Genomic DNA, 27,679 nt, shown 5'->3' on the forward strand with positions numbered 1-27,679 from the left:
CATAGTTGAGGAGACTAACTGGCTTGGCAGAGTTTTTGCCACCTTTTAAATCCAGTTTTATTTTGTTAATGACAGATAGATATGGAAAGTAAATCTTTTTGTGTTGTTTCTTCATTTAATGATTTCTGTAGTTTTCTGGAGTTGGACTCAGTGATCCTTGTGGGTCACTTCCAACTCAGGACATTCTATGATTCTATTATTCTAATTCAGAGATATCATTGCTATTCCATTCCACATGACCCAGCTGATAAGATACAGTTCTGCTTAGTTACAGCTGTTTTTTGTGATTACTGAGTGTAAGGACTCATCAGCACACTGATGTCTGAATACTGGAAATGTCTTAATTTCACCTGTTTGCATGTTGAGATATTGTAATAGAATATGCAGTTCACACTCCTATAGAAGATTTTAAATGTAACAATAAACAAATGACAGTTTTCAGATTTGGAATTTTATTATGTACAAAGCTGGTCTCCTGTCCTGCTGTTCCTCCTCTTACACCTACCACTCATCATTAAGACATTTTCCTGAATTGTTTAGAACTTTAAAAACTCAGACTGTTTGCATTTATTTCCAATGCCACGCGGCTGTCTAAAACTTTTTTTTTTTAATATTTTTTCTTTTTTTTTTCTTTTTTTTTTTTTTTTTAAGTATGAGCTTTTTTGAAGGGCAGCAGGAAAGTCTTTGGGTTTTTAAAATAATTATTTAAAACATTTCCTTAAGATCCAGTGCACCTCTGAATAGGAGGTAGAAACTTGGCAGAGGAATTGTCCTGGTGGGAGGACAGTATTGCAGGCTGACATGATTTAAGCATAAGTTATACAATTTGGGCCTCTCAGAACCTGCTCTTACAGTGAGAAAATGCTCAAACCATAAACGTGATTTTTCCCTCTGGTTGTTTCTCTCCCACCTTCCCAGGTCGTGTGTAAAATTAGTCCTTTGGATCTGCTGCACGGAGTAGAAAACAACTAGGATAGGCAGGGTAGGAAAGAGGAATCAAGAGTAGATTTACTTTTTGATTTGCTCTCTTGGGGAGATGATGAAGCTATAGGCAGATGTTTCTTGGGCATATGTGGCAGGGTATCATGTAAATATATATAATACCATGCCACAAAATTATATATTCTGTTATCTCTAGTGACTGATATTTATAGATAATAGATTAATTCTAATGCTATTTGTTCAGTACTGGGGGTTGTTGGTCTAGGAGGTCTGAACTTCCGAATTTGCTCCAGCCCTTTATGCTGGGATTTTTTGAATTTATTTTAATTTGTTTGTTTTTAATAGCAAAAGAGGATACAAAATGAACAAGCTTTTCTGTAAGTGGCAAGAATAGTCAAGACTGATTTCTAATGAGCTTGTCTCCTGTGTTGTGTTAAACCTTCTGTAGCCGCACACACACAGATGTACAGTTGTACATGATATTCAATGGGTTAGAATTTTTTCCATGGTTACAAAGCCTGTGTTTTCCCTGCAGTGCTTTTCCGCACTCTTCTGCCTACTTAGCTGGACAGTTGCAAGTCCATGTTTTGGCAGCTTTTGAGTACAGCCATGCTGATTGTCCAGCTGGCTCATTGGCCACCCTTTTCCTTCCATTTTAAGGCTTTATGCTCTTTTTCATCTCAGCTCCCAGTATTCATAAAACTTACACAATCTTCATGTTATCTAGATATCTACTTATTTGCCAAATCTGGCTGAAGCCAAACAACAGGCTTGAAAATTATTTTGAGGGAAGAGAGCAGAAACTGTTCGGGCAGCACATGATATTACTGGATTCACACCCTTAGTAACTTGTTTAATGAAATGGCAACTAAATAGTGTTCACAAAGCCAATGTATTAAGTTCAGGAAATAGCAGAACTTCAGGTCGCTCGTGCAAGAACGTGTATACAAGACAGTGTTTGTTTTCTTATGTGTTGTTCCAGTGAGTGAACAGAGAGGATAGAAAGAACTACTGACTGATATTCATTAAATGAGATAAAGCAGCAGGAAAATTACTATGTGAACGTAATTCACATTGATAGGTGAAGCTGGTAATGCACACTCAGCAGATGAGACTAAGCTTGCATGGTTGAGCTTCATCCTGGCATTTTCTGCTGTCAGAATATTTGAATTTGTAACTTTCCCTTACGTTATCCTAATGTTAGGGGTATAGTATGCTGTAAATTAAAAGCAACTAGAGAAAGCAATTGGACTGAGATTAATCGTGTAGTTATTCCTAGTCAAGCTGTTCAGTTGATATACTGAACAATGGGTCACACTGGAAGAGCTGATTCCCAAAGTCAGTTTGACCATTTTTGAAATATGTTGAGGTAGTGAAGGGAGTTTCGTTAAAATCAACATTCCTGTATGAAGTAACTAAAGAAACAAGTGGAACAGATATGCTTTGAGGTTGTTTTTTTTTTTTAATGATATTGAGTGGGATTGAAGGCACTTGAGAGATGTTCTATGACATTGTACGATGTGTTAGTTCAGCTAGAGGTGACATTGCTCATACACATGTTGTAACCTGTTGTATGTGAGTAGAAGAACTAATGCTCAGTACTTCACTTTAACTTGTGGCATCTCTGTGAAATTAACTATTCTGATTTTTAAAAAATAGTATTTTAATATAATGTTATATTCTTAACTGGTCCCTTAAAGCAGTTTTGTTTCTCCCATTTCAGTTTTAAGTTACTCCAATGGAGAAAAGAACACTGTATTTATATATTTGTATTAAAATAGCTGTGAAGCAAAGCATTATTTTACCTGCATGCCTTGTATATACAGATATCTAACTCTTAGGTCTCAAAAAATGAACTACTTTGTTTTCTTTCCAGGACTTATAATATCTCTTCAGCTTCTTCGTGGCGACATGGAGCAGATTCGAAGGGAAAACCCCCTGATCTTTAACAGAGGCATTTCTGTTACCAGGAAGCTGGGTTTTCCTGATGTTATAATGCCAGGTAAACATAACAGCTCTAGTCTTAAAATATTGGTCATTTTTTTCTCATACTCTTACAGACAGGCGTCACTGGGGTGGGTGCTTTACTTGAAGATTCATAATAGAAGAATTGCCTTATTTATCAGTAAATTCCAGATTCAGGGAGGCATGCTAAAACATTTTAATCAATGAACATGATAATAATAGAAGGTGTTAAATTCACATGTATAGAAGGTGATCTGGAAAGGTTGCTTTGATATGTCCCCACCTCCCCCACCAATGTGATGTCCCTCATGTATGCTAAGCATAGAGATATTTCTTTTAAAATGCATGAAGCTTCTTCCCAATTATCCAAAGGCTGGCAAAAGAGTTCCCACTTTGCCACCTTGATTTTTGTAATGGTTGACAATACATGAGGCTGCTAATCTGGTCTGATTTTCCAGCTGGCCTTGCAGAGCACCTGGTCCGTGCACCAGCTGTCTCAGCTGAGGCGTTGCTGTGCTTTGGTTGCTCCTTACTTCTGGAGCAGCAGCTTGAGATGCTTCATGTTTTGGCACAGGCTGAGGTAGTCCCAGCATAGCCGAGAGTTCATGGAGGGAGGAACCGAAACCTCGCCAGTCATGCCGTCAATAGATGTACAACCTGGCATTATACTGTCTTGATTTTTACAGGGTAGTAAGAAATGGGCTTGCTAATTATGTTGCATGTATCGCATTTGAAATACTGCCTCATTGCTATGCATTATAACCAAGACCAAGGATGAATTTGCAGACATAGGACATTTTATGAAAGCATAATGGGAAAAGTATCAGATTTTATTACTCAAAAGACTGCAGTGACACATCAGTACCAAAAGTAGTTGTTGTAGCCTCATTATGGAGGCTCTTCAGAAAGCATAATAAAACCAGGGAGTAGGTGGAAAAAAATCTAGAAACTAAAGTAAAAGGATTTTCAACAGTATATGTCTTATTTACTAATGGATTTGAAAACAACAGTAACACGGTCACAGAGGATGTGAGCTTTAAAGCCAATTATAAGTTTTAGTTTTTAGTGATGTTATAGCAGTTCCAGTTGTAACCCAGAGCGATCAGAGAAAAGATTAAATATTGCATGTTGATATGCAGACACAGCTGCTGCAAGGTGATCTGCTGTAATTGAGATCACAGCTGGATTCATCTGCTAGAATAGCCAGATCACAGCTAGAAAGGTCAACATCAAAAATAACATTTACATACTTGTAAAAGTGAACTGATTCTCCTGCAAGAATCACTTTATTCTTCATTTCTACATCTAGAGCTGCCCCTCAGTTGCTTCAAAATGCTGAATTTTGGCAAGCTGAAGGAATAGCTATATGGCCTTAGCATTCCCCTAAGTATTTTTTCATTTCCTGGGCTCTCACCTCTTTCTGCATGGTGGGGCTGTCCATGTGAAAAGTGCTCCTACCCAAACCATGAAAAATTCTCTGTTCATTGCAGCTAATTCAGAAAACACTGTTTCAGTGCAAAAGACGTCCACCAAATCTTAAGTACATTTATATGATATCTGTGATGTTCAGCCTGGATAGCTTGTACAATTAGATAAATCAAAACCAGATTCCACAGCATATGTTTCAGCACTCCCATTGTAAGGCTCACTGTCCGGGTACAGTTTTGATCTTTCCAGCTCTAGTCAGCCCGTCAGTTTTTCAGATGATGTTCTTCAAAATACCACAGGTGCTTGCTAATCTCATTTTAGTGAGAACGACAATTCTTGTTGCAGAAAACACAGGGATTTTAAGATTAAAATCTATTTGGAATTTGACTTGTATATATATAGGTCTTCTCAAAACACTGATTGATACAAACGTGTGAAAGGACAACCATTCTGCTATGAAGTGCTTACTGCTTCTCTATAAGTCCTGCACACCCAGGACTTCTCTTTGATTCAAAGTGGGCTATGAGAGGTCTGCATATATGGAGTTTAGATGTAACACTTTAGGCCTTTGTATTTAAAAAAAAAAAAAAGAGGCTCCCATTTGTGGAGAAAGGTGGTTTGTAAATGCCCTTGAACACCAGGTAAGACAAGAAATGCATCCATGGAAATGTGAATAGACTATTGTTGTAATGATACATTAGGACATTGCGGAGTAGAGATGGGAAGAGAGAGGTGGCCATGAATGGTACTCTTATAAAAAATTGTCATTATCCTGGGTATCCTGCAGGATAATGAAATCTCTGGAAAAATTATGAGATTAAAACATAATCTAACTTCAGTGATACAGTGAACAGTGTTCATTCTAATTACCAGGGGTTTTTTAAAATAAAAATGTGTTTGACATATTTCAGGTGACAGCAGATATTTGCCTGTTGTTTGCTTTTGAAACAATAGATTAAACTGGCGTTTCAGTTTACCTCATGTCCAGGGTAGAACGTTTGGTAGAGTAAGTTATCTGCCAAGTGGATTAGCCGAGCCGCATGAACAAAGAATGCCTAGCAATTTACTTGGTGCTTATGTTATTACAGCCAGAATCAAACATTCTTTCTTAGCTTTACTAGTATGGTCTAGAGTTGGAAAATATTTAATTTTGGGGGAGAAAAAGCAAACAAACAAAACAACACAAAACCAAACAACGACCAAAAACCACCAATCCTGTCATGCACGTCAGCAGTTCTCAGCGTGTCTGCTGCTTTAATTGTCTTTGTCAAACTCCCTTTTCCTTGCTTTGTTTCAGAACTGTTTCCTTCTCATTAAAGACAGGGTTTCCTCTTTCAGAAAAGTGCACACAAAGTTCATGACGTGTATTTTGCAAGTGGATGCAGATTTTTCAAGGCAGTGTGATTTTAAATTTTTTTTAATGAATAAAATAATGAAAGCTACATCACCTAGTGTTGTTATATTATGCAGTGATCATTCACTGCATCTGAACCAAGAAATCTACTTTTAAAAAAGTAAATAGCTCTAGTATTTCAAATGAATCTTCTTGGTCATAGATTTTAACATCTTCATTTTCCTTTTTAATAGGAAATCCTTACGTATGTACACAGCCATTAAAATTGTGTAGCTGTGTCTTATCACACAGTTTTCCTGTCCCAGTTTGTTTTCTAAACAGTAGCATTACTTCTTATATCAAGCCCCCTTTTCCTTCACTCAGATATGAGCTGGTTATCACTGAGAAATAAAGTGAAACTAACCTTTATGTGCTTATATCTTGCATGGTTATGCAGAACAAGATTAATATCCTACAAAATAACCATGCCTGTCTTAATTTCTAAGGATAAAATATTCTTTGTTTCCTACTGTGTTGTGATCTGAGAAGAACCTAATAAAGACTTTAATTATCTTTTTGTCCGCATCAGAAGGGATTAAGTCAAACCAGCCTCATGAAGAGGTGTGGTGGGGTTTTGTTCATTTGTGGGGTTTTTCTTTTCTTTTCTAAATTGCTGCTGGGTTTAAGACCGTCCATCTGATCCTGACAATTTTACCTTTCCCCAGAGATAAAAGCAATGAGGCATGTGGTGCTTGCCTTTTGGATTGCAACTTTATTTGTGTACAGAACTTGCTGATCAGAAATGTCTTGCATAGGCATGGCGTTTGTCAGTTCCCCAAAGGACATCCCTTCCCTTCCCCATGTGCTGATAAGTATTCTGTCTTTTACTTTGATCCTCTGATGAAAAGTGCATGCTTCATCGTCAACTTGTGAGTGATGTTTCTTTCTCTTTTTTTTTTTTTCTCTCTCCTTGTCTTAATTTCCTGGCTTCTCTCCCTTTCCTTTCCCTTTATTCTCTCTCCTTTCTTTCTGATACAGAGATGAAGATAGTTGGGTGTAAGTTTCTGCTTTTCTGTGTAATGTCTGCTTATTGCTTGCTTTTTCCCATTTTCATATCTTTCATGGAATGCGGGGAATTGGTAAAGATAGCAAATCATGACATCACAGGGGAGATTTGGTAACAGAGACGTAGACTTTGTCTTATCAGTCTCTCTTCGTACCACAGTGTTTCAGACATATTTGGTAGCTATGACAGATGAATCAGTAGCAAAGGTAAGAACCATCTCAGCATCTGTTCTGTCAGTGAGCACAAAGTCATGGCAAAAATACATTAAGAAACGGACATGGCAAAATCCATCAGAATATTCATAGCAAGAGAGTCAACAAGACTGAAAGACATAATTATGTAATAATTATCCCCCAAAACCATTTACAAGGAGAATAAGAAATATTTTTATCATAAATAAACTTGCAGAAACAGAAAGTTAAAATCCTGAGCTGGAGGAGATAAGAAAAAAATATATTAAAAATCACCCACTGCTACGAAAAGGAAACCGTTTCAAGGAAATTACTGCATTTTTAAAGAGTGTTGTATAACTTCTTCTGTGTACTAGAAGTCAAACAATGGATAGCAAATAATCTAGTAAGTATTGTTTGTTCCTTTTCCTGGAAACAATTGATTGTTCTGCTCACCAAAAGCTAAACACAGAGTTAAACTTGCATAATGTTCTCTTTAGAGAGAGAAAGAAAAAAAAAGATAATTTAATTTGCTCTACAGGCAATAGATAAAAGCTTTGTTTCCGCTCGCTGCTGTAATGTTACTCCCAATAATGTTAATAGTTGCATACTGTAACTATTTCAAGAATATAAGCCTTAAAAAAATTAGTGACTGGCTGGCCAAGGGGCAGAGAAATAAACTGCTGAAATGGATCTAATGTGATCCCCAGAGACTGTCTGACCAGCCCAGACTTCTTGATTTTAAGAGGCATGTAGTCATACAGTGGGCAGCACAGCAGATTTTTTCACCAGTGTGCGAGGTGACTTCACTTTTAAAGCAGGGGCAGGGGATGCCGTGTGAGGTGATTGAGAACAAGGCCCTGAAGGGCAGCCCCAGGAGGGCCGGGGGTGCTGGAGACCCTTCCATACTGTGCACGTTGTCAGGTCTTTCCTTTAGCCTGTTTGTTTTGTGAACGTAACAGGATGATCACAAAGCCGATTGTGGGCCTCCTTTTGTTAAACTGTCTGTGTTGAAATTACTGCACTTCAGAAGTAGTTGCATGTTTTTCATTTGGAGGAAGTTAGAACTCAAAGTAGAGGTGTGGTCTGCTGTTGGAGATCAGCATCCAGTCACTGCACCAGGCTCTTGTACTGTCCGTCACAGGAATGTCTGCTCGGCCAGAAAGAAGAGCTAGAACAAATATAGCCAAAGCACATTGCAACACTGTATGTGAATATAAGTATTCTGCATTTTATAGTTTGTCTCAGAGATTTTACATATTTGCTAGACTGGTCTCTTGCAGACTCAGACCCTTAGCAATTTAAATTGCTGTAACCTCACTGAAGTCAGTGGAGTGATGCTGATTTAATCTCATGCAGGGCTCTTCATTTATATGTAGGACATAATTGTATGATTTGGCTGCTTCTTCATAATCCGTCATGGCAGTTACTCTGTGTCCCTCTTGCCCATTCACGCTCTGGGGCTATTTACACTCCTGTAAAATGCCACTATTTTCAAAAAGATGAGAAACCCAGCGACGTTAGAGAGTCGAGCAGACAGTATATCCCAGTGTCGGGCCCCAAGTAAGTGGGACCATCTCAACAATTTAGCAACTACAGACATAAATACTAACATTAATAGCTTGGTCATTCTTGATGTTTGGCTGCTTAAATTGTAAAAGACTAAGCTTTCAGTTTAAATAAAATCCAATGAAGATTCTTTGGATAAATACAGTCATTTTACTAAGTTACTTGAAACTAGACCTGCATATATTGGATGTTGTGAGCTGCCACTTTCCCCAGCTTACATGGATAAGTTACGTGTCCTTTACAGGTTCACAAAGTCACAGAACATAAACCTCTTGGAAACCAAATTTGCTGGAATCAAGATGCTGGAGATTTCTTTGCCTCTTTCTCCTGTAGGAACTTAACGTGAACTACGTAACCTTTTTTGATACAGTATTCACCTCTATAAAACAGAGACCTTTCCTGTCCTCAGTGTACATAATCTTTTATATTAAATGCAGACAGTTTCTGTAAATTGTTACTACGTTGCAGTTCAAGTATCTGGTTAGTCATCTAGTGTAAAACCTACAAATGTTATCAGGATAAATCTCTTATTTGTTCTAATAGACACTAGACAATTATTTGCCCTTGGACTAAATGTTTTAGTCTTGAAAATTATAAGTGTTTGGAAGTCTTCCAGTACAGTTGTTTATATTGTAAACACAAAATCAATATATGACTCATGTAGTCTTTTCCACCACTCCTTTTTTTCCCCATTACCATTAAAATAGTTTCAGGTCATACAAGAAAGGATTTCATTCAATGTGAGCAAAACCCCAAAGCTATAATTTATCATTCATAATGTAAACAACAGTTTTACATTTGACATGAGGCTTTGTAAATAGGTTAAAACAAACAAAACAAAACCCCCATAAAGGTGAAGAGCCACATAACACATCAGAAAATAGTTCTTTTTTTTATTGTGAAAAATACTGACTTTCAAGATGTTTCATAAAGAATGAATGTCAGTAACTGCATATGTCAGAACTGCACGGATTTTATGCCAAAAAGCAGTTTACATTTGGTTTTAATTTGACAAAAATTGTAGAGAGATGGGCCTTAAAAGAAGAACAATTCTGAAAACTCTCATTAGGTTTTCAGTTCATCCTTGACAGCCACCTGACACAAAGAGACCTCAGCTTAAAACGTCATCTGCAGTTTCAGTCTATAAATACTTTGGCCCACTAGCCTTCTAGCACTTTTTTATTCCTGCACTAATGATGGGAGGCCACAGCTAACCCAGTTTTACAATCTGCGCTGCTCTGTTTGTGAAGATGTGAGGCCTGGGTGATCCAAGCTGGTGTAGCATGCTGTTTTTCTCTCAAAATACAAGGTATTGTCACTTCAGAGCCAGTGCTGCTTGTACAGGAGTTTGCCATGCAGAGGGCATGAATTGTCTGCTTTGTGAGACAAGCTCTTTATCTCTTTCTCTTTTTACAATGGAATTAAATATGGAAAAAGCTCTATCTGCCAAGATTTTTGCCTTGGTATGTAGCTGTCGTTCTGTTTTAGAGCTGACAAGGATCACTTCTTGATCATATTGATCACACTTGTTCAGTCACGTGCCAGCTGCACTGTGCTGTTTCTGCACTTGTGTTTTCTCTGGCCTTGCAGTTTACATATTCCAAATTTTTAATGAAGTTCCCTGTGTTCAAGCATTTGCTGTAGTTTCTCTTGAGCCCATTAGCACATCTGAGCCTAAACCCCTCAAAGCCAGTAGCAGCTGGAGAAAGAAATGCCTTGCGAGGACTCAGCACGAGACATGGTTAACTAATATGGTGGGAAGAAGACAAACTTCTTTGTAGAAAGGTTATTTTCCCTGCAATAAACTGAATTGTTTCAGTTTGTACTTTAAACTCCGGATTTTCAAGAAACTGATGGACTCCGTACCTGATAGTCAAATGCTTTTTGTCTTTGCTAGACACATTTACTTTCCTATTTTTATTATGTGTAATACACTTTTTTTTAAGATTCCATAGATAACAGTTTTACAAGAGAGGATCCACCATTATACTTCACTAAAATACTTCTCCCCTTCATTTTTCTTTGTTTTGATGCAAATCCACTGGTTTTTAGATTCTTCTACCCCCCACCCCAGCGGCATTTTTTTAATTAGTGAAGTAATATCCCTCCTGTTAAGCTTAATGGAAGATGAGATGCTATATATAGCCAAATGCTGCCTTTAATTTAGGCTGGAAGATGATTTGCTGTCTGACATTGGATTTTGTGTAGCCAGACTGTCTTCCAGAAAAGAGGTCATAAATAGGAAGCTTCAAAATGCTAATTACAGTGAGTACAATTAATTTCTATTAAGAGATATAGCATACAAATTGAAACTTTTCTCCTCATTGTGCAAACTGCTTAGAAAAAAGGATGGAGTCTGTCAAGCGGGAGGATTTTCAAACCAAAAGGCCCTGCTTAAATTCTCTTTTGTGATTAGTTCTGTATTTCCTTCATAATCCTATGGTCAACATAGAGGTAGCTTAGCTTGGTTTTGAACAGCAAGATAATTTTCACTGTTGTTGTGGACCATGGAATGTTGCATTTGATGCAACATTCTTTGACGAGAAAAAACAGATCCAGTATTCAAGGTCTTTCACCAGCCTCGTGCTGTCGTCTTTTGCTGTTAATGAACCGCAGCATTTTCAGACCTCTGGCTGTGAGGAGTTTCAAGCAGTCAGCTCCGTGTGAACCCACAGTGACAGGGAGGCTGGTGGCAAAGGAGGGCATTTTGCATACAGATTCCCATTCACAGAGAGGTCCGAGCAGAAAGCAATGAATGTCAGCTAGAGACCTGTATTTTTCATGCTTAAAAAGTTGTACGTATGTACAGAAATAAAAACGAAAGTACATACAGGACTGAAAGCTTCTATTGTTTGTCCCTACAGTAGATTAAGGAACAAATTTTGTGGGGTTATAGTCTTCAAGAAGAATTTGAAGTGCTTCTTTGACAGACACAAAAGGAAACCACTCGCTGCCTGAAAGCAAATGCTGCCTCTTTCATTGAGCTGCTGATTAATACACAGATTTACCTGCACCAGCTTCTCCAAGTACTGGGGTGGAAGAAATTCGACATTCAAGGAGTCTCTGCTTTGCTGGATAACCATTCCATTACTTCATTAGTCTCTTGAGGCTGCTCAACAAAACACTTGCCTCAAAAGGCATTAGTTTTTTATCGTTTTAGTTTTTTCTATTTTTACGTATTGCCCTTAGTATTTTTGCCTTTGTGGCAAGTAAATAAAAGGAAGTGGTAAGTGAACCCCCATGAAATCGTGACAGTAACTAAATCTTCCAGAAAAATAAGTTCTACCTGCTGTCCTTTTGGTGCATGCTTTAGAATTGGATGCATTAGTTTTGAAAGCAGAGTTTCCCGAATCAGATTCTTAAAAAAAAAAGGGGGGGGGAGCTAGAATTTGTCAAATTCAGGATAACAAGATGCTGAGATAGATGCCAGCATTGGTATTTCTGAAAACAGTTATTTGCCCTGAAAGCTCTTGAAAATGAGGTAGTGAGAAATTGTCAAGTATCCATACTGCCTGCTTTCTTTTCTTCATGCGTAGGGATGCCAGAGGCCAGCCAAAAATGGCCATTCCTTCTCAGTCTATCTGAACTGAATTACAAACAGGTTTCCAAAAACACTGCTTTTTATTTTGTTGTTATGATAAAGAGAAGTTATGAAAATACAGAAAATACTTGAAGAGCTAAATGAACATAATTTTCTGATCATCACAAAAATACTTATTTTTCTTAAAATATTCTGGAAATAGGAAGTCTGATGTTAGTGATGTTTTGTTAGGCTTAGCCTGATACTTCTGAACCCACTAACTAAACAAAGCCGTAGAAGACTTTTTTCCCTTCCCCACTTACACACGATTGATTCTGAGTTCACACTTAATAAAGGCATTACTAACAACAGTCTGATTTTATGCGCTGATATCAAAGTGTTCATCTTTATTAACAATTAACTTGCTGCTTGGAATGATTTGGGCATCAGCCATGGTCTTGCAGAACACAGAAAATGGTTTGCAGAATCAACATATGTCGCGCACAGGCACTGAGAGCCTTCCTTGCTGAACTTAAGCTTGTGACTCCGCTCTCTCACTGCAGGTGACATTCGCAACGACTTGTACCTGACCCTAGAAAAGGGAGACTTTGAACGAGGTGGGAAAAGCGTGCAGAAGAACATTGAAGTGACCATGTACGTGCTCTATGCAGATGGAGAAATCCTGAAGGTAAGTGCTTGTTTCCTCTGAGCCTCAGGTGCCGTCTGCGTGCTCCATGGACACGTTCTCTTGTTTTGTTGTCTCTCATGCCAGGGCAGTGCTGAACTGAACTAGGTCCTACTCTCTTTTTTGGGGGAAGTTTTTAAATTATATTATATGATATGATGAAGGAAGTGGTCGGTTATAAATTTGAAAGAATTTGAAGCACTTCCCTTATATAGAGACTTGGAGAAAATATTCATAAACCAAAAAGCTTATGTAATTTCAAAATATTATAGCAGTGGCTACAATAAAACAAGTAGCATAACTGTAGTCAGAAAGTAAAATTAAATACTGTGTCCTGTACAACATGATGAAATGTGACTAGAAGAGAGATTTTTAAGTCTGAGTTGTTGAGCTACAGTACTGGATATAGTTTTGGAAAATAAATTTGAGTTGCCTATTTCCAAGACCTTGGCTTTCATGTTGGGATGGCTCCGTTCCAGCTGTGCATGGTGCTGTTCAACATTTTTCTGTCTTTCTTTGTTCTTACTTTTAGTAGTATTGAAGAGGAAGATGCAAAGAAGTCAGCTTTGTGTGGGGAGGGAGGGTGTGAGGATAAAGAAGTAAACAGAAAGTGTTTTGACACAAACATCTGTCAGAAATAAGGTCCTTCTACCTTTTCCTTTCCACCTCCACTTCAATAAAGTGGCCTTTGCAGCCATTATTGCAGAAGAGTCTGAACACCAAAGTGCTTGTGTACCAAACTCATTGCCGCATTTTTTTTTAATTGAAAGGAGAACTTTTCCTTCATTACTACAATTGCTTGTGATTTCATTAAAAGTAAAGTATTTATCTTGTAAGGAGCTGGTTTGTGCACATAGCTGTTGCAGGAAGGTCACAATCCTTTTCTGTTTAATTGCATCAGGCATACCTTTCAAATTGAGGGACATAATTTTAATTATCGCTTGCTTTCACAGCAGTATGCCAAAGATCAATATAGGTCTTTACCCTGCAAACTGCAATATCAGCATTTTCAAATGCTAATATACATAATGGTAGCTAATTATACTGTAACTGTGGCCAATGATTAAGTATAAAAGCCATATAATTACAAGGCATTATCAGTCTTAACTACTTCTTTGGTTTTGATTGGAATGGTCATTCAGAGATACCAAGTTCTCTTTTCTGACTCTGGCCTGTTGTTACTGTGACCGAACCTCAGGGCTTTACATGGGATAGCGGAACAGGCACGGTACAAACACACACAGGATAGGAAAAATAGGAAAAAAGTTATCTGAAAATTAAAAAACCTTGACATATTTCTCACTTATTCATCTTTCTGTTCCAGTAGCAGGAATATCTTACTGACTGCAGGGCATACCTTAAATGATGAAATTATTACCTGAGACTTTTTCTGGTTTAGCTTCTTTTACTTGCCTCTGCCCTCTAATTCACCTGCATACTTGGGTCTCATGGTAATCAGGTGTACTGAGACTGGTTTAATGTTTATATTTTGCAGATCACAATTCAGAATTAAAGATTAAACAATTCAGCCTCCTCAGGCTATAGATTGTAGTACAGATGCATAGAAACTAAGTTAAAAACCAGAAGAAAAGACTCTTCACCTATTCATTTATTTAAAGTTCATAGCATGAAACAGCATTCAAAGACCATTTATCTGCCATGGCAGGTAATTTTTTGAGGCAACAAAAGAAAGCTCACATGAAAAATTTGAATTTTACTCATTCTTATAAGAGAATTACCAATACTATTTTATTTTCTCTTAAGAACCTAATGCAGAGCAAGGTTCCAGAATTCCTGTGTTGAGGCCCAACAAGTTACTCTTACCACAAAATATAACTGGGATATGGCAGGCGTTCTGATTTTTAGTGCTGCCAGCACTACTCTCACTCCAGCTTGGTAGCGTCCATAACAGTTAGTTCTTGTTGCTGTATTAAATAATGACCTTTATGCTGGAATTGTGGCACATACCATATAGTTACTAAGACTTGAGAGGACTGAGTTTTGTGAGTATATGCTACAGTCACTCAGTTTGGATTAGAGGATTTGAATGATGCTCTGTGCTGGAAGGCTGTTCTTGCATTGAACCCCAATATGTCAGAGAGCTTTTCCTTCTTGTTGGGCTCGTGACTTTCTCGAAGCCAGAAAAATATTACCACAGCAGAACTACCTGCGTCCGGTCAATGGGATATACTTGACTTGATAGTCCCTTGGTTACAGATGAAAAAAATCAACACTGACAGTATTTTCTTGGAATAGAATTTAGAGGTGCCTTGGGGAAAGGACTGGTACTTCTTCTTTTCATGGTACTATTCCATGTGGGGTGTTCTTATGTCAGAATTTGTGTAGCATGTGTCCTTTTAGGTCTGCTTGGCTTCTGTTTTTCCTGGATTTGTTATCATTTGAGATGCTAAAAGTGAAGAATCTCTAAGGTGTCTTTTTTTCTGCATGGTTTTATAAGATTTCACATCGTTTGGATCACTTTGTAAGTGCCAGTTCTAGAATATGGATTAGTGCCTGTATAAAAAAGTGTGTTTCCCGATTCATGTCTTCATTACAAAGGACCTTTTCCTGTCTTTATTTCAGGACTTCAGGGTTTCTCTTACCTTCCTTAGCTCATGTTGTGACTAAGGATTTCCATATTTCCTAAATCATATAAATTCATGGGGTTATTATCTGTATTTTGAGAATACGTACGTTCTTTGAGCTTTTTATATCTAAAAGAAGAAATTTAGATCCCATGACATTACTAGGTGATGACTATTCAACAGAAATTCTTTGCTTACCACTAAGGAAGTAACTCGATCAGAATTTTCTGGGATACTCAGTGATGCTGGATGGTTGTAGTTTCTCAAAAGACCAACATTGTTAAAAGCTTGAAACGTTCAGGTGTCACGTCTGAACTGAGAGACCGAAGCAGAAGTCTGATTAATATTTTCATGAAAGTCTAATATTAGAAGTGTAAGTCCTATTAGGTCCTTTTTTCTTGGACTTTTCTATCTGCTCTATGCTTGATAGAAAACTTAGCTTAAATAATAACTTAAGATACTGCAATTCATCCAGATTCATTGGTCTCCTAGCTCATCCTTTGACCCAATACACAGTTTAAAGATCTCTTCCAAAATTTCAGGTTTCATTGTGCCTGAGTTTCTGCTTCTGACTCTTATGTCTACAGAAAAATGTGAATTATATAAAGGTTATCACCGTGTAATAAAATGACTCATCTGTAGTGATGTGATGTCTTTTAATCTTAAATTGTTTCTTTTGTTCCAGGACTGCATCAGCCTGGGCTCAGGAGAGCCGAGCAGGAGCGCATACCACTCTTTTGTCCTTTACCACAATAACAGCCCTCGGTGGGGGGAAATCATCAAGCTGCCCATCCCTATAGACAGGTTCCGTGGGTCTCACCTGCGCTTTGAGTTCAGACATTGCTCCAGTGAGTGCAAAATATCACCAAGAGAAATCCAAAAAAGCTGAGGTCTTTCTGTTGTCAGTTTACACTTGGATGAGGTGGTTACTGGGTGGGAGGCAGGAGAGGGTGCCAAATTAAAGTCCACTGCTAATTAGCTGGTTGCTACATTTATTCAACAGCACATTAAAAACATCATGAATGATCAGTGCAGGGCAAAACATTTTGTAGATGTTCTCCCCTGCTGTTCTTCTGCTGTGTTTTGCTGTAGAAGTTTTCTTTACAGCATGCACATTTTATAGGATCAGCGTGTTTGTGTTTAAAGTTTGTCGATCGTTTGCATACAATTAGACATAGTATATTATACGCTTTTCTTATGTAGCCTGCATGTGTTTTGTTAGGCATGTAGAGAAGTTGGTGAATAACCTTGTGGTGTAGACGAACAGACAGGCTATGTACAAATACGATTCCTAATTTCTATCTCTCGCTACAGCAAAAGACAAGGGAGAAAAGAAGCTCTTTGGTTTTGCATTCACCCCATTGATGAGAGATGATGGCACTACCTTGTCAGATGACATCCATGAGCTTTATGTTTATAAGGTACCAATTCTGTTCTGCAGACTTTTCACCTGCTTCTCTGTACTTGAGTTTACATAAGTAATGGTCATTACATTATCATTTTTCCCCCTCATTAGCAGTATGTGAGGAACAGGGTAATAGGGGTTCCAAAATCTTATACATTCAAAATCACATGACTACGTGCAGATACAGCCTTCTGTTCAAGGTACAGCTTACCTTCCCTTCAGATAATTATTCAGATTTCTGTTAATGCTATCCATTTTGAATTCCAAAGCATACTAGCAGTTCTACTAGCATCATGTTACAATGCTACAGCTTGGCAGCCCCTGTAGCAAGAGGTTTTGGGGGGACTGTTTTTTTTCTTCAGTGTGATTTTCAGACAGCAGCACTAAGTTGTACAGTTGGAAGAACATGCTATGTTCTATAGTCAGTGGTTAGGAGACCACACTTTCTAGAGCTGGGTCTGTTTTGTGCATGCACAGGCCCCAAAGGTGGTAAGCACAGCTTTTTCTGAGGAGTGTTTTTGTGCACCCAGAAGATCAATAAAATACAATTAGGTGATAGCTGTCAGGGTGTGAGTGTGTGGAGCAAGACTGACTGGGTAACATCGCATTTCCACTCCTGTGCCTGCAGTGCGATGAGAACAGCACATTCAACAACCACGCGCTGTACCTGGGGCTGCCTTGCTGCAAGGAGGACTACAACGGCTGCCCCAACATCCCTTCCAGCCTCATCTTCCAGCGCAGCACCAAAGAGACCTTTTCAGTCTCCACACAGCTTTCCTCTACCAAATTGACGCAGAATGGTAAGTAGCTGATCCTTCAAAATTGCCCAAGGCAACTGGGGTTAAGATAGATGTATGTGCTTGTGTTCTGCTTACTTTACTAAAATACTCCTTTGTTATAATTTAATTATACGTATGCTTTTTTTTTTCCACTGACACTATTGAAATGAGCAGCAACTCATTTTTTGGAGGAAATATTCATATTGACAGATGGCAGACAAATTACAGACATTACTGTAAATGTAAGAGTTGTAATATGTTAGAGCAGAATTAATTTTCATTAAATGATTGAAGAACAAAGAACTCCATGCTAGCACTTCCACACAAGCTAAAGTTTGTTTTGTTAAGCTTTTAGAGACCTACTAAGTAAATACATTTTTATGGCAATGTCCCTGAGGCATGAGAAGAGACAAGTGGATTGTCCACGGTGCAGTGTCAAGTCACTTAGGGAAGAATGCTGTAGTTTACCATTCCTCCATTCATTTCTTTGGTAGCAGTATTGGGCTTACTCTGTATTTTGCTTCTTGTTTTGCCTTATTTAATTTTTTTTTCCCTGAGAAGTGTGAACTGCAACAAGAGCAGAACTGCAAGATGTAATGAATCTTTGGTGGGTCTGGGGTTGCCATTCTTCCCTCTGTGTATTGATTCCAGCTCTGTCTCTCACTGTTCTGCAGTGGATTTGCTCGCCCTACTGAAATGGAAGGCTTACCCAGATCGTGTGATGGATATTCTAGGAAGACTGAGACATGTCAGTGGCGAGGAAATTGTTAAGGTATTACATGAAATAACACATTTGGATGTGATAGCAAACTCACTCAGACCAGGAATACATTTCTGAATGTTCACTCTTACTGTACTTTTTGATTCACGCTGTGAACTCTCAGTGTGTGGATTGGGATTTTATTTCAGCATGAAACTGAACAGGAAGATATGCTCTATAAACTAATGGATAATTAGTCCTAGGGGTTGAACTAGAGCTGATGATTAGTAAAATTCCCTCACCCGCATGTGCTGCGAGTACCAGGTCCTCAGCAGCAGCTGCTCCGCTCTGCCGTCCCACTCGTGTTCAGCCACAGCACTCACTGGTGCAGATGGAGCCACTGGTAGTGGCGTTTTGTGCAGACTTACGTGTTCAATAGTCTTCTCTAAAGGACATTCTCTGAAATTGCCTAAGTGCACTTGGTCATTTCTAGAGTGAAGAAAACAGAGCTGACTCAGAAAACTTGGCCTTTACAAACAGCTCCTAGAGTTGATCTCTTTCTATTTTGTAAATATGTTCCGAATGTCTGTGCAGAGGAGAAAGAAATGTGAAGCCTTGAAAGTTAAGTTTTGCTCAGTGGCCAGAGAACCATCATGCAAACCCACTTTCCTGTCCCAGCACTGTGGAGCCATTGTCTGGAGTACCAGTTGCTCTTGAGCATGTCTGGCCATCAGTAATCTGTCCCCTGCCTGATAACATCACTAGGTTTTGTAACCACTGTAGCTCTACACACCAATCCTGTGTGACCTGAACTTTCTTACACTGTTTGTATTGTAGTTCTTCAAGAATGCCATGTTTTGTACACTTCATTTGCAGGAAAGCACAAATATCTGCTTTTTATAGAGAAAAAGTATAAAAAGATAGAGATTAAATTATTCCAAGGGGAGAAGTAATTGATTCTCTCCCTAAATCAGCTGCCATTTGGCATTGGGATATAAAGAACAGAATGCAATCATTCAAAAAAAAAAGTTCAGAGACTTAATAAATTGTTATATTCTATTTCTTGTTTTCCACATCAGAAATTTAATTAGAATAGATTAAAAAATCATGAGAGAATAAGCAATTGACTTCATCTTCAGCACTTGTCTTCACAGTCATCCTTTCCAAGGACTGTGCTTTCAGGTAGGAAAATCACTGGATTGTCAGCATTCAGTAAGCTGCAGCGTTATGGATAAAGGAAACAATTGGCAAAATGTAACTTGACCCAATTAAAGCCTGCTATAAAAGCTTTACTTTCTGTCCTATAAAAAAGTTTTCAGTGCTAAACTTCATTTGGAGCACCAGTTAATATGCTTCCAAGTCTTAAATTTGGTGAAGAACACTATCTGATACACTCTAATGGTACAAGAATGAAAATAAGTGGTTTTGCTACTGTCAGGCAGCACTTCTAGTCAGCTTACAATGGAAGGAATGCTCACTTATGCCTACAAATCAAGCGTGTGGTACATATTTATTATTTTTTGTTTGTTTTCTGTAATTTTTTGTTTAGAAATGTTCCTTCTAAAGAGAGAAAATCTCCTTAGTAAAAACAAATGAAAATCTGCCACATCATATGGATGAACCTGAAGTGGTTTGTTCTTGGCAAATGTTTCACAAAGATATCAAAGTGTATGAAATAATTAAAACAGAGGAAAATAACTTTCTTTTGACTGTGGTTGAATTTGAAATTCTTTGTTTATTTGTATCATTTTAGTTCCTACAAGATATTCTCGACACGTTGTTTGTAGTTTTGGATGACAACACAGAAAAATATGGTCTGTTGGTCTTTCAGTCTCTGGTAAGCTGCTGAATTGTTACTCATGGGTATTAAGTTTCTTATTATCATGTTGCTGGTATTTTACTTCCATGAAATATTCAGCTGGATCCAGCCTTATGTTTTCTGTAGTAATCATGGGTGAGGAGGGCAGCAATATTTGCTATCACTGGGGAGAAGCAAACAATAACATCTAATTTAAAGAAACTCATGTATTTCATTGTTCTTCAGCTTGCATAACTTGTTTACAGCAACAATGTGCAATTTCCTTTAGTATGGGTTCACTTTTTTACCTCCCACAGGTGTTCATCATCAACCTGCTGCGTGACAGCAAGTATTTTCATTTTCGACCTGTGATGGACACTTACATTCAGAAGCACTTTGCAGGAGCACTGGCTTACAAGTAGGTTTTGTTTACCCGTCACTTCAAGAGGTGGCATTAGCTTTGAACGATGTCACCATCCAAGTCGGAACCTGCGCCTTAGCAGTGCCTTTCAGAAGCAAAACTACGCAGGTGAAAGTTTTCTGGCACAGTTCTAGAGAAAAGCTGCTGAATGTCACCTGTGGCTAAGAATGAGCAGACTTTGGAATTTATCTTGCCTTTCTGAACTAGCAAATCTTACTTTCCGTTTTTTTTAACTGAAGAAACACTGTCACTCAGCAGCAACTCATTATGAGTCTTTACTAATGAGCTACCCAGAGTATATACATTTATTGTCTTTAGAAGGATGTTGGGATATAAGACTTGTGCGAAAGCTTAGAGAACTAACTGTAACGTCCTCTTCCAAAGCAGACAGGTATTCACATAAGATGAAGTTCTATTTAATGAGAGTAAGTATATAATTTCAATAGATCGGAAAGTTAATTTTCACTGTCACTTTGAAGATTCTGCCTTATTTTTTAGTATTTTTTTGAGTTTTGCATCAGGCAAGAAAACAGATTTTTGAAAGCAGTAACACTTATTCAGGGTTCAATTATTTAAATTTCTTTTAGACCATTTCCATTGTACATTTGAGCATATTCTATCTTTGGCCACAGGAAACTATTAAAAACAGCTTATAATTGGTTTGGATTGTTTTAAGGCATTCATATTTTAATGTAATTTAAAAAAACTTCATAAAAATATTCTGTCAATGGCAGGTAAAAAACTGCAGATACTCTCCAACACTAGGAGGCACAGTCATGTTCAGAGGGTAAAAACGTATCCTGCTTTGTGATAATTATCACCTCTTTCAGACAGATAATGATTTTTGGTAGTCTGATGTCTGGAATAAACATTTTTTAATACAACTCTTTAAGTTAGTCCCAATGGTATTGTGTACTTAGGAAAATAGATGTGTATATTTTCTTTGTGATCTTAGTTTCTAAAAACTGCTGACTTAGTGGACATCTGGATTTCTTACCGGGAAAAAAAACAAGCGTGTTTTGGTCTTAGAACTATATCACATGCCTTTATTAAAGCCCTCCTTCATAACATCTTTTTGACGTTCTCTTAGTGTTCGTCATGGACTAAGTCAATTACAGAGAATAAATTATTTTCTAGTTTTGAAACTTACATAAACATATATGTTCTATAAATTCAGTAGGTAGGACAGCCATAGCTGAAATGAGACCATTTTATAGAATTCTCCCTAAAACAAACATTTTTGTTGCCTGACTAATTTTAAAATAGTGCTGAAGTTTTCTCTTCACTGTTGTATTCAGGGAACTGATCCGATGTCTGAAGTGGTACATGGACCGTTCAGCTGAGCTTGTGCGCCAAGACCACATCCAGGAAGCAATGAGAGTGCGTATTCACTACGAGGATTTGCATGGCTGTTCCATCTGGGACTACAGAAGGGCTGGGAAAGCTGTAAATAAAATCAAGGGTAGTCTGTTCAACCAGAATTTTTTTTTTTCAATATTTTGTCAAAAAAAAAAATTTTATGGGGAGATTCACTCTTGTGCAGAAAAAAATGGAAGAATTTTGTCTCCTTAAGTCCCTTTGAAGTCCTGTTGAGAGCTTAATTGGGACTTAGATGGAGTATATATGCACTGGCCATACATACACATGTGGTCTACACCTTGAACTTCAAGAAGCAGTTATTTGACATGTAGGGACAAGTGCTGTGGATCAAAGATGTGCTTTTCATTTCTGGCTGTGACACAGTTTCAACTTCCATGCTTGAAGTTCTGGAGTATTATAGGAAGCAGATAAATGAGCCTTTAACTGGATGGAAATTCTAACAGCTGCATCACAGTTCTGTGATAGAGCACGGTCTCACAGGAAAGCACAGCTCTCTAATGGTGTGTGAAACAAAGGGAATATTTTTGGTGCTATTATAGAGAAATCAGAGAATCAAGAATTTTTTATTTTCCATGTGTAATTGTAAAGTAGATATTGTGTCAAGTACCTAAATACAAGATTCCAAATTTACAGGAAGATATTTTTCTTTGAGTGATTGTCCATCTGTACCTTCTTCCTGTGGGCAGGTGTACGGACAGACGGGTGAGTCTGGGCAATGGTAGAACTAGTAGCAGTGGCAGAGATCAGCACTTTCTTCTCCTCGCTTTTTCACATCAGTACAAAGAGGTGAAGCGTATCAGAGGTGAACCACACACTCATACATAACATATGCAGAGATTGTTCCTTTTGAATGTATTTATGCTTGTGTCTTGGCATACGTTTCAGAATTTATTATGGCTTTTTCTTCTTGTGATATTTTTGTTATTTGTTTTGTCTCCTTTAGTCTAATTTAGTCAATGTATTTGAGGAAGTAATTTTTATTCTTTGAGAATCCTTGTTCCATTTGAATGTTTATGGCATCCTCACCACCAGCTATTATAGCTTTCAAGATCTGCTGGTAAGATCAGATGCTGTTACTAACAAGGGTGTTATACCAATCTTTTCTTCTAGCTATTTACATACTTAGAGACTTCTTTGTAATGCTTTTCAACCACGGATTCACAGAGAATGGTGAAAATGAGACAAAGATGTTTTTTCAAGAGATGTATGATATTGTCCCTGTGCGGACTGCATTTTTTGAATCTCCAAGTAGCCATCTTCAGAAATATTAAAAATAAAAATGCTACAATGTCTTTCATAAGCTCGGTTATACAACATACTGTTTGTGAAAAGGGTGTGTTCCTTCAAGGATTCTAACGCAGCTCTTTGCTTACTGGGAATGTCAAGTGTTTGCCTAGAAAGTAGTTGTGCCGTCTGTGAGGTCAGTTTGAAGACCTGGCAGCCCAAGCCTTTCCAAGCACAGGAACTGAAATTACCAACAGAGTTTCTGCAGACCTGATGGTGCATCCTCTGACACTGCTGTCACGTCTTATTCGGACAGTTGCCTTTGCAGGTGTATCTTGGAGGCCCAAATTAAGGTCCTTATCTCCTTTACTACAGGAAAGTGATTTATTTCATTCTCTGTTTCCAGACTTTATTTCAGGCATTTGGAAAAAGTTTGTATCAAACACATCATTGCTAGTGTGTCATTACTAGTACTATATTCAGTTGTTGGGAATTTCTGTGGTCTTGAGTGTCTTCACTACACTCCTTGCTTTAGTAGCTCTTCAACTTGGAGAACAGGATCTCTCTGTCCCTTTTTCACTGAATTAGCTGTTAAATGTAGTAGCCTAAAGCAACTGTTGAAATATCTCTGCATTCCCCATGTATGTTCATGATGGATACGCAGATATCTCATAGGATTCTGATTTTTGACTTTGGCATTAGCAAGTGGTGCTCTGGACTATTTCTAAAGTGACTCACCTCCCTCAAGACTGCTCTTATTTCTCAAAAAACTAGTATGAAACCTGGAGGAGCTATAACCGAAAGGACTTGTCTACCTGTGCTAGAATATATGGTATTATGTTTCTTTATTATGCCCTATAACAAGTTCCACATAAGGTGCATCCAGATACAGCTGCCTGTGCCTCTCTAGAGAATTCTGTAACGAAGTATCCATGTGTAGCTCCACAGACAGTTTTACTTTCCCTACTAGTTATGGCAAAACTTATAAAATGTCTCTAGGAGATGTCCTTTCAGGTATCTTCCCAGTAGTAGAATCATGGGTGGTTTTTCCCTAGATTGAGGAACCCACTGAAAAAGCAAGACCTTTTCTTCCTCAGGAAGTCACATCTTCATGTCATGTTCCGGAGCTGAACCACACAGAACATGCATCAAACTTTTTGAGGAGACTTTGAGGTGCTGCATACCCTGGCTGTGGGGCTTTGCATGGATCAGTGATACTTTCTGTACAGCCAGTCCTTGGAAAAGGCTCAAGCAATGTTCTGCTTCCCAGTCGTTTTCATGAAAACGCTGAACACACTTTCTGAGCCATGCCAGACAGGGCCCAGTGAATGAGAGATTTGGAATTCTGCTCTCAGTCTGCCTGTTGAGACTGGGAAATCCTCCAAATTGTTTTCTTCACCTTGAATTTAAAAATAAATGGCAGTCTTTTGCTTTTAAGACTGGTCTGCCTCTGGACTTATTATTTATCCTTTATTCAGAAATAATTACCTTATTTGATGATTTATGTTTTCTACAGTCTCACTTTTTCTAAGAAAAACAGAAAATTGCTGATGTAATTATAATTGTTCCACCCTGGTCAGCCCGTCTGTGGGACTTGTTCCTTCTTTTATTGCTGATGCCCTGAACTTTGCCCTAGGTCTTTTATCTTCTCTCACAAGACTAAAATTGGTACCTTTGCTTGAACTTTTGCACTTTTTGTCTTAAAATTGCATAGTAGATGCTGCTTGCACTTGAAGCAAGTATGCTGTTCCCTGGAAAACACACACTGACAGTAGCAGGAGGAAGTTTGCTAGCTGCTCTTGACTGGTGAAGTGGATACTCAGAAGCTACTGAAAATAGCTTTTATTCACTTTGTTTAGGACAGTGAAAGAGATTCAGACGTTCAGAGCTAATCCTCTTAAGATACACAGTGCTTATGATGATGTTACCCATTCTGCATACTCCAGATTCTTTCCCAAAGTGGTTTCTTGAGTTACAAAATTAATCCATGCTTTTTGTTAAAGCAGGTCTATACAAGGTTGATTCATCTGTTCATACCCTGAATACTAGATGTGGTTTGCCTTTTGTTTCAATTGGACTCATAATCTCTACAGCTGATGAGTCCAGATGTGCAGCTGTGCTGTCCCCAGGACTGTCCACTGGATTTATGAATGTGCTACAGTAAAACCATCAAATGTTGTCTGAGCATAGTCCCTGAAGGCTCAAGTGACACCAGTGTCTCCAAAGAGTATCTTTATCCATTAGACCTGCAGAATAACCACAGAAGTTTATCCTTTTTTTCTTGCCCGTGTTTATCATAGAAGCTTCTAGGTGATGATCCTTTGGTCATAGTGGTCTTCTGGTTTTAATTCTCCTGGGACACTGTAACCGACTACCAGGTAATCTGTGCAAGTTGATATGTGCTGTTCCTGTATTCCCAGAGCAAACACGTGTATGGACAGTCACTCAGAGAAAGTAAGGTTACTCATTTGTAAATGGAAGTTAAGAGATGTGTTATCTGTATGCACATTTTTCACTCGTTTTCTCATCTTGCCGAGATTACCACTGGTAGAATTTAGGGATTGTTTCCTTCAGAGGACATAAGGTCATGATGCTGTTTGTCCATTTCAGTTTTGTGTGTGTGATGGTACCACGAGTCTTTAGGTTGCTAGTCCCAGGAGAGCGGTGCGTGCTCACCTATTGTGCGAACATGCAGACAGACTACATTTTTAAGAAACTTCCTTTAATATTATACTGATCTTTTATATCACGCCAAATATAGCAGAAGGCTTGAATTTTATTTCAGCGCACTTCATGTCTTTAGGTGCATATATGCATCATATCTATGATTTTGTAAGTAGTAAAAGCCAAAGTTAGTCCAAGTGCTGATTTGTACTAACAAGGTTTGTTTTGTGTTTTTACCATCTCAGCCAGGTGTCTGCAAACACACTGAACTCTGCAGTTAATGGTCTTTGTGGGTTCAACAGTTTAGGTTGTCTGTGCTAAGGACAAGCCTGCCATTTCGCTTGCAACAGAGAATTACAGAATTTCATACATCAGTCCTCTGATTCATTGCAAAACATAATCTTCACATTAAAGTTATGAGCTTTCAAGTTAGAATGATGCTTGTGTATACCAAACCTATCAAACAGCCTGTATGAGCACTTGACTTGCCGTATTTGGAGTTAGCAGCAGACACGTTAACCATAAAGAGCTGAGTCTTGTGAACCAATTGACCTGTGTCTGAAAACTATGCAGAAATATAAAGTGTTATTTCTTCATGAAGTTATTTGGTGTGAGGAAGCTTCACTAGGAGATGTTTTACTAGAGAAGTATAAATCTTGTACTGGCAGATTACTGACATCACCATCATTCCTGACAAAAAAATGGCCGTATCAGTGGCACTTTGAAATCTCCGATGGCTTGATGAGGAATTCCACATTCCCATTCTCTAGCCTTAAAGCTGTAGCATTCTGAAACTTACAATATAACATTGCATATTAGTGCATGTAGTCTGGTGGTTCAATGAGGGGCATCTTATGGATATAAAAATATGTAACAAGGGCAACATTTGTGTTGGAATTAAATTTTAGCTTTCAAACAGCGAAGCAGTCAAGAATACTTTCCAGCCAATACAGAGAATATTACTAATGTTTCTGTATAGACTATGACGATTTGAGCTCCAGCCTGTTTGTTTCTTGTGCTGAATTTTGAGGATATCATCATGTCTTCCCTTAATCCTGCCTTAACAGTGTATCGTGTTAAGTGCTAAATGTCACTGATATTTGGTACATTTCAGTGTTGACAGTTGTATACACCTAAATGATCAAACAGGCCTTGCTGCTCTGCAGAATGTTACCTTGCTGTATTAGTGTCGGTGAGAACCTTTGATCGATTGGTAAGCTTGTTAAAGGCTGCATGGAACAATGCATTTTTCTTCATTGACACTGCTGCCAAATGGAGTTCTGTATAATGCCATTTACAAAATCTTAGTTAGAGATATTTAGATTGCAAATTCAGACTTAATGTAGCCTTGTCATAGAGCAAATTATCATTTTACTGCAAAAAGTCCCAATTTGCCAGTCCTTTGGGTCTGCAGCGTCTATCACACATTGAGTAATGGTGTTAAATGCCATCTTGGGTGCAGGTTATTCTCCCACTGCTGAGTGCTCTCCGAGTTTCACATGTGACGATCAAAGACAGACACTTTAATTTATCACAGCTTGAAGTTAAGAGATACTCATGACAGTACTGCTGCTTGCTACTGTTATGGGCTGCCAGAGGGCTTCACATGCAGCTCTTGTCTTTGTTTCTACATCTGCATGTACTTCTGTTTGTACATGTAGCTGCCAGAAATAAAGGTGAACATTGCTGTTGTGTTCATATTGAAAAGCAGATTCTCCTTCTTCCAGGTAACCCTCCTTCTGTTCCACTGAAAGTCCACTTACCTAATCCAAATCAGTTTACTCAAGTAATTAAAGGTAAAATTTGAATGAAAACAGGAGAACGGCTTCTGCAGACACAGTCATTGTGCCACATCATGAGAAAACTAGAAGTCTCTCATCTTCACCAAGATTTTCCTCAAATTATTTAACTCAAATTTGTCTATTTGACTTAAATGCATACTTTTTTGTTAGTGGGACTTACTAGTAACAAAGATTATTGGTTGAAAAGGGATACTTGCTTATGAGTAGCTCTTTCTTAACTGAATTATATAACTTACAAAATCT

General features: G+C 38.2%; 1 protein-coding gene across 1 annotated transcript in view; it reads left to right on the forward strand.

Annotated features, from left to right (window-relative positions):
- Positions 1 to 27,679, forward strand: part of DOCK3 (dedicator of cytokinesis 3) — a gene marked incomplete at both ends in the record, with an annotated part of 194,875 nt that overhangs the window by 113,340 nt on the left and 53,856 nt on the right. The window contains 10 exon segments of the mRNA XM_082060424.1: positions 2,819 to 2,944; positions 6,707 to 6,724; positions 12,557 to 12,681; positions 15,949 to 16,111; positions 16,578 to 16,684; positions 17,297 to 17,468; positions 18,122 to 18,219; positions 19,901 to 19,984; positions 20,263 to 20,363; positions 21,665 to 21,812. Coding sequence (XP_081916550.1) covers positions 2,819 to 2,944; positions 6,707 to 6,724; positions 12,557 to 12,681; positions 15,949 to 16,111; positions 16,578 to 16,684; positions 17,297 to 17,468; positions 18,122 to 18,219; positions 19,901 to 19,984; positions 20,263 to 20,363; positions 21,665 to 21,812 — 1,142 coding nt within the window.

Source organism: Streptopelia decaocto (genome assembly GCF_964273445.1).
Source record: "Streptopelia decaocto genome assembly, chromosome: 8".
In the NCBI taxonomy this organism is placed as follows: Eukaryota; Metazoa; Chordata; class Aves; order Columbiformes; family Columbidae; genus Streptopelia; species Streptopelia decaocto.